Here is a 20,668-nt window from a genome sequence, read left to right as displayed (position 1 = left end):
GCTAAGCTACCAGAGTGTATTATACACTGACAGCTAGCCGGGTACTCGCTTGATAAACAGTTGCATGGATTCTCTACTCTGAGTTGATGAGAGGGGAAAATCCTTTTGACATGCTAGATGCTTGGATTTTATTCCCTCTCTTAATGGAATCTTGAAATCCTCTATAACATGGGGGAAATGTGTTACATCTCTTGAAAGAGGATGAACAGAAATCCTTTACAAAAAAGTTTTGGAATGCACACTGAGGAAAAGCCTTAAAGTTTCCCTATCAATGGGCAATCTGTTGACAAAAGGCATATCAGTGACTAAGAGCAGTGTTTTGGTTATTATTGTTGTGTGCACAATGTGAAGTGACAATGTTTTTTATCAGTCTCTGAAGAATATTTATGTTATCTTTATGTAAGTGCAGCAGGCATTATGTATATGCCATTTCATTGTGTATAAATGTTTCATTCCTACTGACTTCGGGACTGACAGCAATTCAATCTCTGAATTTATTGGTAGATAGCATTCTCTGAGCATCCATATCCGACCATTTGCCAAATCTATTCAATCCTGCTTGTCATGTCTGTTGTAATCTCATGCTTTAAAGCTTGATTAACCTCCTGTCATCGTTAAACGAGCAGCGTGTACCAGAGAGATTCTGTTTGAGTCACACAAGAAGCTCTCCTTGCGTTGAAAAGAGTTAATTTAAGCTCAGCATGTTGTTCTCCATCGTCCTTCGGCACAACTATACTTCAGCAGGCTACCTCAAGTGTTCAGCCGAGCTCAATTCTCGGCGCCGCCAGTCACAATTACACCCAATTCCAGAAGAATTTCCCCATTTCCCTGTCTCCAATTTGTGTAAGATGGAAAAGCTAACCCAGGAGGCCATACTCTTTTGTTAGGCAGTTACACCAGCCCTTCCTAATTCGACTGAGATGGATTGATGTGAAACAGAATAGTCATGTTTCTGTTGTGGGTTCAGTTTCATATCAAGAAGGTGATTTGCAAAAAGGTCTGTGGCGTTTGGTCCAGTTGCTTCAACGGTATCTTACACATGGAACAACACAGCATTAAATACAACACAATTGTCTCTGTTGGTTCTGCACCAGTTGGTACCTGTGAAATATTAACAACAAATGCTCACTTGAAATGCCTCTGGTGGGTCTTGAGATGGTGTGTGTTGTTCAGGCACGATGTTGGTACTGTGCTGACATAGGGTTGCAGAAGTGAACTATATTTCAGTTATTTTATGGGGGTAATATTGAAATAACAAAATGCTACCATACGCAGTTGAACAATCCATGTTCATTCATGTGAAGTATATTAGATGGGCAGCGTAACTTGGTTTTGAATGAGAGATGGCTCTTAGATTAGTTGATATGCAGAAACACAATTGTTACCTATTACGAGACTAATTAAAATGTTGATGAACTGTGTGTTGGAGTTTGCACTCAAAACAGATTTAGATAATTTTGCAAACGTTCTCACCCTGAAAGCACTTACTCCATGCATTTTAAACTGTGTGTTAACATTATTAACATGCAGTCCGCAATTCCACCTTTTACTTCTCTTCTGTTGGTATTTCTGTTTTTGATGGAAATTAAGTTTTACAAAAAAATCTTATAAGTTACCCTACTTCTTCTCTATTTCTCATTCTCTGTTCTGTGAGACAGTTACCTGGGAATCAGGCAGGAGATTGGTGGGTTGAGAGCAGGAGCCTCTCATACATCCTGGCTCATCGATTTTCGGTCAGGGATGAAAGCCACAGACTCAGTAGGTCTTTCATACTGGGGGGCATCCCAAAAGACACATCAATCAGATTTCAAAGAGAACCAAGCCAATCTTATTTATTTACTGCTGTTTCAATGTCATTACAATCCCAAACCTGAACCTCTCTTCTTTTCCGTTTTCTGCCCCAGTCTCCCGCTTCACCTTCACAGGTCAGTCCATCAAAAGTTACCGACGCTGCTCTATATAGTGAGTGCCTTAAAGACTTTTTGACATTGAACAGAGTAGGATCATCACTTGCTCATTAAACAATAGAGATGCACTGATGTAGTGCTTGTCAGTGTGAAACAACTTTAGCCTAACTGTCTAATCTCTTGAAGCCCAGCAGTTAATTCAGCTGGTCAGGCCAGAGTGAGCCCCTTGTATGTTTAATGAAGATTAAATTACCTATTTTCCCTCATGAAATTTTTAAGTAAGTAAAGGGATAAATCTACGCAGAGGCAAATGAAAAGTCAAGGGGGAGCTGGTAATGATAAAACAAATATCTGCTTGTTCTCTTATATGCCCAAGCATCATTTGTGACACAAATGTGATTTCAGTGCTTGTTTTCATTTCTACTTAGCTCTACGCATCCTGACGTAGACAACCACGGTATGTTCAGCCTGGCAGCTATTTTCTGATCCCTATAACTGATTAGGAGGAAAATCAGCCATTTGATTCTTAAATCATGTAGCATGCAGTATCATGTATCACAGTACATGATACTGATCGGAATTCCCTTTGCAATTAATTTGCTCACACATATGTTGTACCCATTGTTTTATCTCATGTTGTTGTCTTTCAACCTGAGTTGTTCTCCTGTATGGTTACACACACACACACACACACACACACACACACACACACACACACACACTCGGGCTTGTGTCACATATCAGAAAGTCACTGGTGCTGTCGGGAGCCTCCGAGTTGAGGGCTAAAGCTTTTTGCCTCCACAAGCTCCTGGCCTCCACTTCAGGGTGTTGATAGATGTTATTCATTGGGGCAGCCCTGGAGGCGATGCTACAGGAAGTGGAGCTAACATGATTTGGGGCAAAGAGACCCAGAGGGTGCCGGGGCCTCGTGCTAAAGCTCAGATGGCTTAGTAGATGTGAGATATCAATAGAGCAGATGAGAGGAGAGCTCTGTCGCGACGTGCTGCTTGAAATCTATCACCTGTTTCTTATAGATAAGGATATTTATCAACAGCCGAAGGGAAAGGATGGGAAGGAACTGAGGCATGGTAGGCCACTCCATTTAAGATTTGATGTCCTCCCTTATAGACAAAGCCATTGTCCCTCCTATTGACCCTTAGGGCATTTATCTGAACCCGATCATTTTTCATTCTCAGCAGAAAACCCATCATGGAAATATAGATGAAGATTTTATGTACCATTTGAGTACCCTTGGCGCATAACTGATTCGTTGCTTGACTCTGCCAAGAGAGGACGTAAAGTAAGTGAAGTGTGACGCAGACCCATTTTGAATGGATAAATCAGATCTTAATAAAGTGTCTTCATGAGTGGACACCAGGGGTCTCTCGCCTCTGCCCATGCTCTTAAGTATCCCCTAAACCGTTTGCAGGTTGAATTACGCTGAAGCTATCTACCTGCATACAGGATATTACCAGGGGGCTATCTCACTGCTTCTTTGATGCCATTAAGCCTTTTTTTTTTTTTACAACTCCCTGTCGAATGAGACTTATCATGCGGAGTCAAGCTTGCTGTGCTTACTTTCCGTCTCTCCTTTTTTGACCTTTTTCTGTCTTTTATTGAAAACTGGAAACTGGACTTTAAACCCTCAAGATCAACTGCATCTTGAGTACACTTGCATCCTTTTGCTGCAAGACTCTATTGATTCAAGAAATACTCAGCTCTCCCACCTAGTGGCAGCGAACAACTGCAGCACGAATTCGTCTACTAATTTGTTATATTCAATAACATCCTAGAGTGTTTGCAGTGGGCTGTGTGTTTTTCTTACTCACTCTCCAAACAATATCGGCCTTCAAGTATGTGGGCAGTTATGAAAGGTCACAGTAAGTGTAAATTGTCAATAGTAGATCAATTTTGGAGGGCAAATGTGCTTTGGAGGCCCCATAATGGAAGGTTTTATCTTATTTTTACCCAAGGCACATTCACACAATAAGATGGATGTCATTCATTGTTTGATGTATTCCTAATAGACCTATAAACTTGCGGCGCTTTAAGCCAAAGGAATGCCTGTGAAAGCCAAATATAGGGGCGGCAATCAGGCCATCCCACCAGCTGAAAAATTGCTCTCATATAATTTCAATAGAATCTCGCCCAAGCTATCATGCTTAGTGTTGAAGGATGGGCAACTTGTGTCATTTGAATTAAACCTTATTTCTTGCTCATTAGGCATACAGCAGGGGCAACTGATGATCAGCCATGGAACAAATAATGTGCAGTGGAATGGGATGCCATCCGGTATGGTTATGTGTTCCCCAGACAATAAGACATGGTGCCAGAATAAAATACCTCCTCTTGTCCAGCTCACCTCATCCTGTTTTTTTTTTGTTTTTGTTTGTTTTTTTAAGTCCTTAATATAATCTGGCTATTATTCAGGCATAATGTATGCTGTCCAGGCTGAAGTTTGCATTTGAATTATCAGCCAACTTCTACAACCTGTCCATCAGAATGAGGTGAAAGTAATATTTTACTTTGCTAATCGGCTGGCTTAATGTGATGATTTGTAACATTGAGGTATTGGAACAGAAGTACACATAGGCGGTAATGGACAATGGTAATTCCTTTAAATAGAAGCAAAGAGATACTGTGTCAAAGAATGTTTAATGTTGCATTCAATGGGACACATCAGTAAAGGTGGTGAATGAGGGTATAAAAGTTGAGATTGTATATGATGATCTCAGCTTGAAGTACCAGGATCTCGCCATGCTTCTTTCCTGACATTTCCACATCCAGTCATGTACAAAGCACATTTAACAATTCTTTCAGTTCGTATAGTGAGTTCACACTGTTTGTAGCAATTTTATAACATTTCTAACCAACATATCACATGTAGATCAAAGTCAAATAATGGCCAATGTTTTTTACAATGCTTTTAAGACTGCAGGTAAATTTGGTTCAAAATGTGGTATGAAATGGTGCAATATGATTATTATAATGTTGGTGCATTTGTTGAACAAAAAATGTTGTTTGTTTTACAAATGAAAAGACAAAACAAATCTATTGACTTTGAGAAACATTTAGAAGAAGAAGAGACAGAGCAAACAGAAGAAAAAAAACAGATTATGTTTGATGCTTCTTCAGACCAAGGAAAAGAGTGTTGTGCTGTTCAATGCTCCTGCATCCGTTAAATGATGTATCAACTCTCACAATGCACTTGTTTTGTTTATATATCACGAGTGTACACACATCCAGCTCACTGTCTGCACAAGCGGAAGCTAAAACTTAACAGTGGCCTCAAATTGGCTCAGAAACTATTACGGTAAAAGGAAGTGACTCATAGGCCCAAAAGAAATCTCTGGAAACATCAAGGAACAAATACTGCTCTCTCCATAAGACATGCTCAAGGATAGATGCAGTCTACAGATCAGTTAATTGCCTTTTAACGGAGAGAATTTAGGTTATTTCCGAAACACAAAAAAAGAAGATAGAGGAGTTGGTAGAAAAGGTGAAAATGTGAAGGACAGAAAGCAGAGGAAAAAGACATCAGTGAAGTGGAGTGAGTAGGCGTGTGGCGCACTGATGGAAAGATTTATCAACAGTGATAGCAGCAAACAGTTACAGACTGCAAGGGGGGAGAGAGAGAGAGAGAGAGAGAGAGAGAGAGAGAGAGAGAGAGAGAGGGGTTAAAAAGAAGGCATAAAGCTTAACAAAATATGCTGCGATGTCCCCATAGCTTCTCTCAAAAATACACACACACACACACACAACACACACACACACACACACACACACACACACACACACACACACACACACACACACACACACACACACACACACACACACTGTTAGCGTGCAATCAGCAGAAATGCTCCCCACTCTCGGGCACTCCCCCTCCAGTCAAGCATGATTGTGCCTGACATTGTTCCATCACTAATGCTGACTGATGCCCATTTGCTTCTCTCTTCACATTTATTTATTTAACTGTTTATTTGTGTCAACTTTATTTATTGATGGACCTCAAGGATGCAATGGCAAATATCCATTTGTTCATATACGGCAGTTAAAAAAAACCAAAGGCTGTAGTGCTTTTTACACATGAATGAACAAAAGACGGACTTCACTTTTCTTTTTTTTCTTTTTTTTAATTTAGATTCAAGCCGAAGAAATAACTATTACTTTCTGGTAATAGAAAAGTGATTTGGCCAATTTAGTTACTGAGCACTAACTTCCTGTTTCACTACTTTGTCTTCCCCTCTATCATTCATTTTTTTCTGATTTCTATTTGGTTAGTGTCTGATGGGAGGATTGGAATGCTTTTGAGTTACTCCCTTGCCTGCATGAGATTTTCAAAGCTTTGGCAGCACTGTCAGACATATTAAGTGCATGTGGCACATTTCTATAGTTGTCAAACACCAAATTCCCACGACACCTTTGAATGCCTGCTCTTTTCAAAACCCACTGCACCCGTAACATCACGTTTGTTTGAGTCCATTTTTAAAGTTGTTTGGACTCAATCCTCCATTATTGATTAACTTTTTAGATTACTTTTGATAAGATGCTGCCTTTGCTTATGGTTATGCTGATGCAATTAGTGTGTAATGAGTGTAAGTATAATTGTTGTTTATTCTCACAATGACATATTTGCTGTTGCAAGCGACTAAGGGAACAGCGACGCTTAATTATCCACAAGTGTACAATTTGAGATCATTAGCTTTGAAAGCCAATATCTCTGGCCAGAGGTCTGCCAGCGGACTTTGGGTTTACTCTTGTAGTAACACAACGACTGCCAAGTTATAAACTGCTTACTCATTGCCGCCCTAAATATCCTTTTCATGATGACATTACAATAATTGCGACACTTCAAAGGAAAAAAATGTTTCCTCCAATTTTAATTTTTAATCAAGAACAAATTTCAGGCCTGCTGTTTCAAAATATAAATTAAGATTTCTGCCATCAATCTGAAAGCAGCAACATGTAACAGAGAATGTGGAGAATTATTCAAGGGAACAGTGGTCTGATTTGACACTGAAAAACATTTGGGTTGAATTAATAGGACGGCATGAATGAGACATAGGAAGTGCTTTTGGCTCTGCATCTTTTTAAGTGATTGCTATAGCAACCTTCTGTCAAAACATACAGATATGTGCACAGTTTACCACCTGTCCAAAGGAGTGCAGGGTGCTTCCAAACTCCCACATTAGCAGGACCTGGCTGACATCCATAGTCTTAAGGAGACAGGAATCCTAACCAAATGCATCCATGACTTTATCTGAATTCTTCCAAAAGCAGCTCTGCTGGGCTAAGAAGGAGGGGAAGATAAACAAGAAGGGAACACAACAGCTTGGTATTCATGAATTCCATCAATTGCAATGTTACTCCCTTAAGAGATGAGTAATATGTCAAGTTTAAAAATAGACAGTTTGCCACAGTACAGACCCTCGGCCTCCAGTGGATGAGGATTAAGCAGATAGTTTTTTAAAGGGTAGAGATTTGTGACTTGGTCTGTGTATGTTGATGAGACTGCTATATGTGCATGACCAATTATGTCCATATGTCAGTATATGCATGTAAAGTGAGTGATTTGGACTCCATTAGATTACATGTTCCTTCATTGTCACACAATATGCACTTTTTTTATTGCCAGAAGAGTCGTAAAAAGAAACAATATCAACAATAAATGTGTAGAAAAATATACAATTCTTAGAAAAAATTAAAAGTGCAGTGTGTGAATTTGTCCTTGATTCGGAGTATGTCGAGTGGGGTGCTGGGAGCATGCTTGCTGCTTCTATAGTCTCAGCTGCGAGGAAGAAGGCCCTGCGATGCCGCTCCTTCACACACTGAGGATGAACGGCTCGGTCACTACAGGAGCTCTCAGGGTGGGAGCCGTTATCCATGAGAGAAAACTGCTACCATTCTTCCCTCTCCCACTGCCTCCACTGGGCCGAGGGGGCATTCCGGGACTGAACTGGCCTCCTTAATGAGTTTGTTCAGCCTTTTCTTCTCCACAGTAAAGATGTTGGAAGATGTTTTGTAGAACTGTATGAGGGTCATGCATTAGTTGAAAGCCAATCGAGGTTGCTGACTTTGTAACGTCTCCACCCTGAAGGCAATGCCAGCTAAGTAAAAGATGAGGCGGCACACTGAATCCCCACAACTATATTTTTCCCTCTCCCACTGAAGATGAGTTTATTCCCGTGGCTCAGGTCAGTGTTGCCCCAGGGCAGATTATGGCAGATGGGATGTTCCTTTAGATTGGAGGAAGGACTGGAGGAAGGAGTGTGTCTGGGTGTGTGCCCATACGTTTGATCTTTTGGTGTGTTCATGTTGTTTGTTTTTTTGTTGGATTGTTTTGCAGTCTGTGTTTGTGGGGATGTTTACTGAGGCTTAGCATTCCTTGGCAGGCCAGCAGTTGACCTGATTTCTGTGTCACAGTGTGACTCACACAGGTTCGCCTTTTAAGTGGAACTGAGGTCAGCGTGAAAGATAAAGCCACAAACATGCCACTTAAATTGTATTGCACACATACTCTGACTGTAGCATAGCTAAATATGCATGCACATCCACACATTATAGAACACGTCTGTATAAATGTTCCACATTGGCTAAATATAACTTTCCATCATTGTAAATATTCAGCCACCGTACATTATGATTAGTGAGAGAGCATGTAAAATCATTTATGATCTGCATTATTAAACTCTGCTACATGGTAGGGCTCTTTCTTCACTCCTGATACCACCATTATTATGTTTACGTAATGGCAACAGTCTGTCAGAGAAATTGATTTTTTTTTCTTTTGCCAATTGTACAAATTTTATGACAGTCAATATGGCTGAAGAAGCAACCCTTTCATTATTTTAGTGGTTGTGCTGCTAGCCGAATAGATGGTTCCTGCTTATAAACCTTGAATAATTGAACAGGAGAATCCGTCAATGAAAGACAATGAAGCACAAGGTCCTGATGGTTTCATGGCCAAGATGACAGCTTATGAAAGAGAATGACAGCAGACTGATTAGCCAATGTGTCATCATGTACACCATGGTCTCTCATCTCTTTTTGTGCCCTCTTAGTCTTACTGGTCCCCTTTCTTAGTCTATCACTGTCCTAGCTTGCTCCTGCCTCTCTTTTTCTTCACTCTTGTTTCACTCTCACCCATTACTCCAGTTTATTTCTTATAAACATCACTTTGCCCCCTTCCATGTTATCCCAGTTTTCAATTGTAATGCGCTGTTTTCTTTAAACGCTATATTTTTCCTCTCATCTTTCCTCTATTCATCCCGTTGACCCTGTGTCACTCCAGGCAGAATTATTACTCTTGGATGGGGCATCGTCTCAGTGGCGCCGTACTCTCCACCCGCATTATCCATTTATGGAGTATCCCCTTTTGTGGTGAGCCATCTTCCTATAGCCCAGTAATGGTAGGAGCCTTGGCGACCCTGTGCATTTGCACTGTAATATAAGACATTCTCATTAGTCCAAAGATTGTGCTCTCTCATGTCCATTACATTAATTGCTACACATCACTGCCTGCTGTGCCTTTCAGTATTTTGTTACATTGCTGGCATTCTCAGTACTGCATCATCTCACTGTGTTGCACTGCCACTTTGCCCAAGAAGGTGAGAAAGGTAATTGAAAATTGTTACATAGAGGATCGGGTAAGATGTTTTTTTAGTTTAAAAAAAAAAAAAAAAAAGGGAAAAAACTCAAAGAGATAATCAGGAGAGTCTGTTTGTGTTTTGTTACTCAAGTGGTTGAAAAACTCAATTTTCAGATCAAATAAATTGAAGCCAAACGCCCTCCACCCGCTCACCAACTCTCTGTTGTCAGTCATCTCTTTTCATAATAGGGAAGCAGGCCGCTAGCATAATTGCTTTGATGGTCCAGCCTGAACAAATCACTTCTGGGCGTAAAGAGAGGCCTTGGAGATGGCAGCCAGAGAGAAAAGGTGCGAATGAATTAAAGCACTTTGCGTTCCTTTGGGGCATGTGGCCCAGATTTTTCTTCAGAAAAAAGAAAAAATATATATATAAGGAAAAGAGGAAGGAGTGTGGGGGTGGGGTGTGCCTCTTTCCTCCCAGAATAAGTAGCAGTAAAAGCAATAATACACATCCAGCCTCCATTATGCCAAACTGGAGAGCTTTATCAGGGAAGACACAATGGCACTGACATAGTTAACTGGCAGGTGGAGAAAGGAGGATTTCACTGGAAATAATCTGATTTTGAACGGGGCTCCCATCTATGGGAGAACCTCTAGTCAGATCTTTTGTGCAGGGACAAAAGTTTGGCCCTTTGGAAGCAAAGCTTTGAATGTTTCAGTCGCGCTGGGTGAATAGGCCATGCCGATGTCCCAAGGCCCTCAGTGCTGAGGACTGTAAGAGGCAGACATTGGACGAGGACTTGTGCATCACGACTCTGCGTCCTTTTGAACTGAACAGTTTCAGAACCGAAGTCCATTTTATGTCTCCCTCTCTCTCTCTCTCTCTCTCTCTCTCTCTCTCTCTCTCTCTCTCTCTCTCTCTCTCTCTCTCTCTCTCTCTCTCTCTCTCTCTCTCTCTCTCTCTCTCTCTGTCTCTGTCTCTGTCTCTGTCTCTGTCTCTCTCACTCGCTTGCTCCGTCCCTCCCTGCCCTTCATCTTATCAAACCTTGAACTAAACAAAACTAGTCATTTGTGCTATTGGAATTGTATTCATACTGCAGCTGGCAATGTGTAGATACCCATTGTATGAACCAGCGTATTATGTCACAACTGCTCAACTGGAGTAATTTCTCTGTATAAAGAAACTGCAGTCTCATATATCTTGACTTGGGGTTTGATCTGTAGAACAGCAGAGGTGACAGAGAGTTACAGATATGGCTGAAAAGACAGATATTGAGTGAGCTTAGTCTAACATCACTGTTCATATCTCAAAAGGCTGTATAACAGTCTTTTGAAATTGCATTTCACTGCCAAACAGAAATGTTGTAGATGTAAGGTAAAACGTTGAGTTCCTTGTGACGAAGTGACGTGCAGACGGTTCAGTTATTTTCATTATTCCATTTTGAAGCTGAGTTAACACTGGGTGGATGGTGTGTGCCTCTGGGAGTCTGCTGCTTTCAGTAAAAGTTCATTTAAGAGTACACAGGGTACTGCACCGGGTGAGTTGCCTTGACTGTGGCACAAAAGATGTAGGGCAATTTGACTAATCCGCCAACAACCCTGCAAAAACCTCCAAGGGTCACAAGCCCCTAAAACACGGCTCCACGGGTGTCTGGACCATCATTCTTTTTCCAATGGCCCGGCCTTTTTTTCCCATGCAGGCGGCGGCACGCCTCTTGTTAGTTCCACCATCATCCTTTTGCTTGTCTTTAAGTCACCCCACCAGCTTGGTCTGCATCCCCCAATTTCTTGCTATCGAACCAAATCTTTGACCCCTTTGGGAGAAGAACTGCTTTTGTTTGTGGCTGACAGCCCATTACAATCTTTCACAGCTGCAGGTGCAAAGCTCTTGCAAAGGAATCATTGGTCCACGAGAATGCTGACAGTTGATTGCATTAAATAGACGCTGATGTATGGAAAGAGGAAAAATTAAACCTGTCAAAATTTGCATTTTAAGTCCATTTAAAGACAAAGATAATAAGAGTGCGATATCTATCTTACCCAAAAAAGAAAATTCTGACAGAAGTCAACATCAATGCCTTATTTCCTCCTCATGGATTTCTTTTGTCTGCCTTGACTATCACTTTACACATCATCCTATAAGGATGGTCACCGAGTGTAAGTGCTTTTCATATAGAAATTTTTTTTGCTTTATTGTTGGGAAGAGAACAGTTTTCCTTGTCAGCTCGAGTTAAATACATTCATTTTATTCACTTCTTTGAAGCATGTGCTTTAACAGAATTGATATTGAATACATCCACACACAACAAGGACCAAGTATTATCACTACCGACTAGCTAATTAAGGAGTCTCTCTGACTTGATACTGCCAAGGCGTACGCACTCCGTCCGTAGCCATGTATCCAACCATGTGTTTCAGAGAAATGTCTAAGGCATTATTTCTGCACTCCCTACATCTATAATTAAGTGTCTCCCATTCATAATTCAGATGTGTTCTTCACACATCTTCTGGTGATATGACATTATTGCGGTGGCTAAACAGACATTGTGGTTCCCCTAGTGCATGCATCGCAGCAAAGCACTGTGTCTGCGTGACACACTTTTGACTTGCAAGGCTCCACCCCAGCCACAAGTGAAAAACAAAGCCACTCTCACTTCTTTTACTCGTCTGCTTGAGGATTTTTTTATTTTTTTTATCATAATACATTAAATAATAATAATACATTTAATTTGGTGGCAACTTTCAGGTCACCCAAGGTCACCTTACAGAGATGTTTAGTTTGATTATTAGTTCAATTTATTTTAATTGTTTGGCTTGTACTTTACAATTATTAGTAAAGCATTTGAGCAGCATATGTGAAAAACTGAACAGTTCTTTTAACCTTTCTTTTTTTTCAAATCATAACAATGTTCTACCTGTTCACTGTTCACCTCCTCTTTCAGTTTGAACCACAATGGCCATATGAGAAAGTAACACGTGCTTTTCAAATTGCACAGTACACAACACTGCATGTTTGTCTCCTCAAGGGCAGAAGAAGAAGAGCTGCAGAATAAAGACAAGAACAGAGTGTGATACAGAAAAGAAGGAAATGGATGTATGAAGGCGTCAGGTGATGCAGAAAGGTCACGGGAGAGAGGAGGAGCGACTTAGACGGAGAGGGACAGCAAAGGAGGAGACATGCCACTGCCAAAGCGGCACTCAATATTGTGTCCAGTCCTGAAGGATGTGACATATTTCTCCAGTCTTTGTTGGCTGTTTTAATCAGCTTACATATGTCCTGGATGGAAATTGAATTTGTCTGGAAGAGAGAGGAAGATACTGTTGGCTCTTACACTGCCTCTTGATTGTGTGTGTGTGTGTGTGTGCGTGTGTGCGTGTGTGCGTGTGTGCGTGCGTGCATGTGCGCGCGCACGTTATTTTGTGTTCCTGTGTGCGCGAGCATTGTCCGCACCAGAGCCAACCAATTCATAACAGCGATGAATTGTGTTTCTCCCATACATCATTGTCAATGCAGCTCACCTCTGCAGTGCCAGCTTATTTAATGGCCAAGACCTAAACTCAGAGTGCACAAAGGACCCCCACACCCTTTTTCTATCCATTTGCCCTCTGGCATTTGAAAGTGTGTTTGTTGCCTGTGTGAAACTGCTGAATTTTCTTTGTGCATGTGCATTTGTGTGTGTGTGTGTGTGTGTGTGTGTGTGTGTGTGTGTGTGTGTGTGTGTGTGTGTGTGTGTGTGTGTGTGTGTGTGTGTGTGTGTGTGTGTGTGTGTGTGTGTGTGTGTGTTACAGTGTAATTTCTTTCATTTTTTTGACAAAAGCATGTTTTATTGCAAAAAAAATTACATTACTGTTGAATCAAGCACATTCCAGTACATTCAGTAGGTTCTATAAATTATCCCACATACTGCCACCTGTGCTTTGAGTATGGCACTCAACTTCATCTCAGGTTTAAGAGGACTACTGTACATGAAGGCACACTACATTAATCTGTCCATCTACCGGAGTTCTGTCGAGCACAGCTAGACTTTCCTCTGAGCAGTTCATCCCTCAAAAGATCACCACTTTATGGATAGCATCTTTTTTTATTATTATTTCGAGCCAGAGCAATCTTTTTCTTCAGTTATGATTGATCACAAATATCACACACTATGCTCCTGACTTGCTGCTGAGATTTTAAATGAGGAAGTCTTGTACCTTTGAACTGCAGAGTGCGCAGGAGTGAGTCAAGCATTCTGTGAAAAGCCAGGCCAAGATTATACGCGCTTTTCTATGATGCACGCTTGTCCTGTCTTTTGTTCATGGAAGTAGGGCATGTCAGGGGAAAGGGGCAGCGTGAGATAAAGTGTAGATCCACACATCCTTTCAAAAAAATAATAATAGTACGGTTTTGGAGTGAAGAAACAAAAAAACAGCTTCTGTCTCTAAATGTTTTTACACCACATCAAGATGCAATCTCTACGATATCGCAGAGTTTTAGACAACGTCCTTGCGAAGTGACAAACGCACACAACTTAACACAGTACCTGCTCTTTTTAGGTCACTTAATTTTAAAGGGGGTGTTTTTTGTGGGGGGTGTGGGGGGGGGGGGGGTACATTATAAGCCATTCTTGATTCAGATGCAAATGGGACAGTTATCTGCAGCCAGGCCTGATGAATAATGGGATGTACAAAACTCTGGGCCTGCAAAAGGAAATGAAAGAGTGCCTCTTTTCTGCTCCACTGATTTCATTATAGACACTATTATTGGCTTAGAATGGCAACATCTATTATCTCAAGTCAGAATGTGACCATTTTTTGATGCAGACAGTCTTTTACTACTGTCAACTCTCATCAAGTACAGCTGCCCTAGATAGGACAACAGGCAAAATGTGTAGACTGTGCCTTCAGGCAGCGGTCAGATATAGGAACTGCTATTGTCTCCGAAGACTTGAGATGGTGAACGGACAACTCGTACACAAAACTGCAAACCTGGACAATTGGTCCACGACAATTATTTTCAGCATCATTGATTTGTAGGATGGGATTTCAAAGTAGGCTTGACACATTTGAAAGTATCATTAAGTGTATTTCACACAAAAATGTAAGATATTTAATATATTTGACACAAAAACATAAACATTGGCAGCTGCCCAGAGCGCAAACTTAACAGGGGCTCACCGTGCACCAGCTCAGATGTGGTTTTCAGAATTATGGTTTTCAGAAATGTATTTATGAAAACGAATAAGCCATGGAGTTAAAACACCACTTCATCGATGACGGCTTTGAGTGATGTATTCAGGTGCTCGTTAACATGTCAGAGGCTGCGGGGCTCATACAGTAACGACATTACATGCTTTTTCAGCATTATTGGTTTGAAGGATTGGATTTCAAAGCATCTTTATAACAGTGTAAAGACATTGTAGTGTCCCGATGTCGGAATGGGATAATGCCGCTTCGTAGCTGACCGCTTTGAGTGATGCGTTCAGGTGCATCACGTAAGTGCGCATCTGACATATTCACGAGCTGCAGGGCTCATATAGTAGTTACATGATAAACGTGATAAAAATATGACTGATACAGTCATTAGCGAGCTGGAACGTGCAGCACACTGCAGGGTGGGGGAGCGTCATGTGCGCAAAGAAGACCATTCTGCACTAGAAACAAAGCCATATGATACCATACTAAATATACATGGACATATACTAGATATATGAAACATATATAAAATATCAATTAGAAATAACACATAAGAGTACATTGTACAGGATTTATTTTCTCCAAAAAATTCTGTAATCTCATCCATGGACGAGTTGTCCGACAATCCCTTCAGATGGAGCTCTGCCCTCATGACGGACACTCCACTTTTTCTCATCTCTGATATCTGCCTGTTGTCTCCATTATGATCTATGATGTAAAGATATTTATGATTGGATGGATGGATGGATGGATGGACGGATGGACGGATGGATGGATGGATGGATGGATGGATGGATGGATGGATGGATAGATAGATAGATAGATAGATAGATAGATAGATAGACAGACAGACAGACAGACAGACAGACAGACAGACAGACAGACAGACAGACAGACAGACAGACAGACAGACAGACAGACAGACAGACAGACAGACAGACAGACAGACAGACAGACAGACAGACAGACAGACAGACAGATAGATAGATAGATAGATAGATAGATAGATAGATAGATAGATAGATAGAAAGAATTACCCTTAAACTGCCTGTAATATCATCACACAGAACGTGAAAAGTAGACTATTTGGAGTCAAGGATCTAAGAAAGGAGGAGAGCCTACAACAAAGGGCAGAGAGGGGAAGAAAGAAGGTGAGAGGATTAGTTGTGAATGTGAGTGCGTCCATGTGTGTGTATCGGACATCAGGTACAGGAGTTTCTCTTTTTTTTTCTTTCCCCTGCCGTGATTTTAAACTAATGATGATTTACTTTTTCAAATGAATTATATGTCTTTATGTGTAAAAATACATTTCTACTCATCCTAAGTCATGAAGCGTCTGTGTGGGGAAAAAACACTAGCATCTATATGGGATGATAGCGAATAAGATGCTGACAGTGTGAAAACATTCTGATTAACCCCCTGGGATGTGTAATGCGCGTCTTTGCTTTAACTCATACCATCCTTTCATTTTTATTTTTGAATTATTATATTTTTGTCACGTTTGCACTTTTGAGCTTTTCAACAGCAATATTACTGTGCCTTTTTTGTTCAATATTTTAGAAACCAATACAATTCTTCAACTCCGCTTGAAATCACTAAAAGTAATCCAGGTGGTGAGAGAAATATTCTATACGTTCATCAAGCTTGTGAGTGAGGCACTCATAACAATAGACTCAAAGCATTGTTGGTAATGTATTTCCCATCTGTAAACATAAAACAGTGAAACCTAAAAAGTTGTCTTTTTATGCTGCCTCTTACACTAAAAAATCCCATTGTGCTTCTCATTCAGTTTGAAGATGCACCAAGTGCGCATTTTTTTCTCCTCATAAATTTTCCTCACATCAGCTCAGTCTCAATATATACTGCTACTCTGAAATCGCAGTCTGGGCACTGGCCTGAGGATTTCTTGGCACTTTTGGTTCAGATTAGAGACAAAAGGTACATCTTGGATAGTCTTAACCGTCCTGCATCCTAAATGACGTTCTTGCTGCCACAGAAGCTTGTGATTACAATGCACCTCCAGTCTAATCCCTAAATTACCCCACAACGATCGCTATCTGCCGTGCAAAAAGTGTGTAAGCTGGCAAGGTAGCAAAGGAATAAAGTGGATAACAATATCTTTGCCAACCACGGCATAGGACAGACACTTTTATCTGCGGGTCCCTGCATGTTGGGAAGTTAAGCAAATTGGTTCTGCTTTCTGTGAAGCGCAGTGTAGTTTAGGTACCTTATAAAAGGCTTTATGATGTCTCTTGCCAAGCGGGAAGAAACACTCTTTTCTTCACAGAAATATCTGGCTTTGGTTAGATTATGTCTGTTTCTATTCCGGTACTTGGTGTGTTGGGGCTCAATTTGCCAGGCCCTTCACCTCTCAGAGCTTAGCCTTAATCTGCATTTAACGGAGGCTGGAACAGACAGGGGCGATTATCACAATGTTATATACTCAGAGGCATTTATTTTTTTAATACATTTGACTCTAACACTTAAGTTGATAAATAACTTGAGAGGAAAGTGACACGGTAGCTATTTTTAGTAGCTAATTTTTTCCCCATGTAAATTGTGTTGTTTGTGTTGCGTGCAACATTAGTTTGATCGGCAAAACAACAGTTGGATATAAGAGGTATATAATTCAGTAACATGACAAAAGATTATGATTCACAACACAAGCTCATACAACTTCCTGCGTCTTTAAATGTTGGATTTTATAGCTAAATTACATTTCTTGTTGCAGCCCTCTGCTCACTTCCACTTTCATCCTTCAGGCACATTCCTGTACACACACACACACACACACACACACACACACACACACACACACACACACACACACACACACACTCCGCTTTCCTCCGGCCCTGTATGTAGCCCAAGTGATTGGATGAATAAGTTGTGCCATCCCATATGGTGGGCTGTCCTGCTGGATCTGATCACAGTGGTGAATGGAGCCCATGAGTCACCACCGGTTTGTTCTGCCGCACTTGCCACGATCTGCTGTCGCAAACCTCCCTCAGTCCCTCCGTCCACCCTGCCAGCCAACAGACGCCGTGCCTTTTAAACTCTCTCGCCCTGTCGTTCACTGTCTCTCGTTCTCATGCACATCATAGCTGCAGTCCCTCACATGCGCCCTCCTCCTCCTTTCTCATCCTCTGTCACACTCTCTTCCTCCCTTTCTCTTCTTCTCTCTCCCTTCCCACATGAGGTGAAGTCTGTCCCCTGTTCTTTGACAGTCACTGTGCTCCCCAAGCTCTGCACTTGTTTCACAGTCAGTGCCAACATCATTGTCATTTATAAACATTTTATGCCCGCTCTGTAGGGTAATGGCTAATTTCTCCCACCACACGGCTCTTCATTAAAAGTTGATTTTCTGTCAAAATGCGTCCCAATCAAATTAGGCGCAGCTACTTGGACAACTTTGGTTGCACCTCGGTGTGGGTCTGAGTTGCACAGTGATGCAGTCCTTGCTGTGTTCATATTCAATGAAGATGCCTGCATCTTTATTTGAAAAGAAAAGAGAAGAGTTTAATTTTAGAAAACACAACCCTGTTAAAATAAAGAAGCTAGAGATTTTGCCTTGTAAAAAATAATGGACAACATTGAGGTGATGATTTTCAAAACGCGTAATGGAGTTGCCCCTACCAACATCATTATTCTCCTCAATCAGGACACCTCGGAGGTCATTAATGTGACTGATGTTACACCACTGCCACTTATCTAAGAACATAATGCAATCTGATTGCATCATCAGTGCTAGTGCCCACAAAGACTCAGCTGAATTGGCCATTGATGAGGGCAACACCAGAACCCTTAATTTCCAGACAAGTTTAACAAGTTGGACAGCGATTCAGACACTTAGATGCAACTTGTTCTTTATTTTGTTTTCCTCAAGGCTCTTTAGTGTCCTCCACTGCAAATCCATGTGGCGTTCTGTATTATCAGACCTACACAGCAAAAAGCCCAGAGTTGAATTAACTCCCACAGAGTTGAATTAACTCCCACTGAGTCTATTTGAGGACGACCGGCCTCAAATAGACTCTGTGGGAGTTAATTCAACTCTGGGCTTTTTGCTGTATAAGGATGTCAAAACAGGAGACACTTTTTAGTTCTTCCAAAACAATTGAAAAATAAAATGTTTGGGGTTGCCCTCTTTATGCTCATTTGCTCCGTAAAAACGTGTTTACTAACTTTTAGCTGTCTAAAGCACCATAGAAGTACATGTACTGTCATGTTGTCAAACTTGCATGAACTCATTGCCAAGGTGTCAGAACTCATACCATGCTTAATTGCCTTTTTTTTTGTTTTGTGTTTTTTTACAAATATGGAAAAGTAGCTAAAAACTACATCTGATGGAAATGATATAGGAAAAGCACTTTGAAACCCTTTTTTTTTTTTTTTTTTTAGATCTGTCAGTTGGGTGAGCTCGGACTGTGCAATGATCAGCTGCAGGAGACCAGCGGTCTTCAGACTTTGTGTTCCCTTGTGTTGTTGGCTGTGATCCATGCGTATCCAATTGTTTCATTGGACCAAACATTATTGGAGGAGTACTATATTTTAAAATAGCAGCTTATTGTAATAGTATTTGATACCATTCACCAATAACATTAAAAATAAATAAATAAATCATTTCTTCTTTCCCCGGATACCTTACACCCTCCATCCTCTTCAACATAACAGTCTCAAGTGTTCTTGCCTTTATTTATGTTCCTGTCTTCAGTATTATTTTTCTGAAAAGGAAAATCAATACACTGACTTTCTCAGCCATGAGAAATAGCTGGGAAAGTGAACATTTACAATAAATCTGGAGTGGTATTATTATTTTTTTTCTTTCAAAGACAGTGAAAATGTGAGCAAATGCTCTTCTTTGAATCATATTTTGTTGTTGTTGTTGAAACCAAGGGGTGCTGTCAGGAGCCAAGCATCACCATAGAAAGACTGCACTGGTGACAATGTTAGCAGTGTCTAAATTACTGATCTCTGTGGTACTGGCTGCTTTACCCTGATTTGCACGGCCATTACGTAGATTGGTGAAGGAAGGATGCTGAGGTCCTGGCAGCAGACCAGCTGAGTGTTCCTCAGGCTGGCAGGGTCACCCAGACAGTGACAACTGGTGGCAGCAAAGCCGATGATAAGACCCGTTTGTGTGTTTGTTCACGTGCTCCTGTTAGCACTCTCATTCTCCCAATGGTGAAAAAATAGAACTACTTAGGATACATTGTTTAGTTTTTGGATTGGCTTTTGTTGTAGTAGGAATTATGGCATTTAAGATGGCATTACAATCCTGGAAGAAGTCTGCAGAAAGTGTGTGTATGTGTGTGTGTGCATGTGGACAGGAGAAAAAAGGGGGAGTGAGAGAGGGAGGGAGGTCGAAGTTATTAGTGCAAAATCTTGCCTTGGGCACCAAATGCCAGCCCTCGGGGCAGTGACCAGTCACTCTAGTAAGACTGCTGCCACTTCTATTAAGTAACTCAACCATTCATGAAGGAACAGCTCCTCCTGTCGTCTCCTGTTACATGAACATAGACTCGGCGGAAATGTGACCTGCGCCTTTCACATTACTTCGTTAGCGAAGGTGAGGGAACCGTTAATTGACGCTGAGCTCCATCCAGAGCGGCACGGATGACATTTCACTGGAGCTGAGTGGAGTTTTGAGTGATGACTTTAAATAGGCGTGTGTGAGCCTTGGTGACAAAGCGAGAAAGATAAAATAAGGCACGGTTCTGTGTTTAGTCGATTACAGGGTGGATATGGGAGTGAGCGGGCACAAATCCACACAGAGCTACTTGAAAAACAGGTTGGAGTGGAGAGAGTTCACCTTGCCAATAATGTGACATTTTCCACCAACAATAACACTGGCTTAATTCAGCTCCGAAGAGCATCTGGTACAAATTAGACATAGTTGCTCTTTAGGATCATTGCATGAGTGATAGGCCTGCTATTTTTACCTTCCATAATAGATCACTATTTACTTCACGTGAATGGGACTCAGTTTTACACT

The 20,668-nt window shown here is 41.2% G+C and overlaps 1 protein-coding gene across 7 annotated transcripts in view; it reads left to right on the top strand.

The window, feature by feature from the left end:
* Positions 1–20,668, top strand: part of diaph2 (diaphanous-related formin 2) — a 391,722-nt gene that overhangs the window by 348,575 nt on the left and 22,479 nt on the right. The window contains exon 30 of one of the 7 annotated variants that reach the window (XM_080502647.1): positions 19,075–19,207. The exons of the other annotated variants lie outside the window; for them this stretch is intronic. Within the exon in view, the coding sequence (XP_080358773.1) occupies positions 19,075–19,091 (17 nt within the window). The 3' untranslated portion in view covers positions 19,092–19,207. Of the gene's footprint in view, positions 1–19,074; positions 19,208–20,668 lie in introns of those variants that run through there. 7 annotated transcript variants of the gene reach the window in all.

The sequence above is a fragment of the Blennius ocellaris genome, assembly GCF_963422515.1.
Source record: "Blennius ocellaris genome assembly, chromosome: 9".
Taxonomy (NCBI): domain Eukaryota; kingdom Metazoa; phylum Chordata; class Actinopteri; order Blenniiformes; family Blenniidae; genus Blennius; species Blennius ocellaris.
This window is presented reverse-complemented; position numbering and strand designations above follow the sequence as displayed.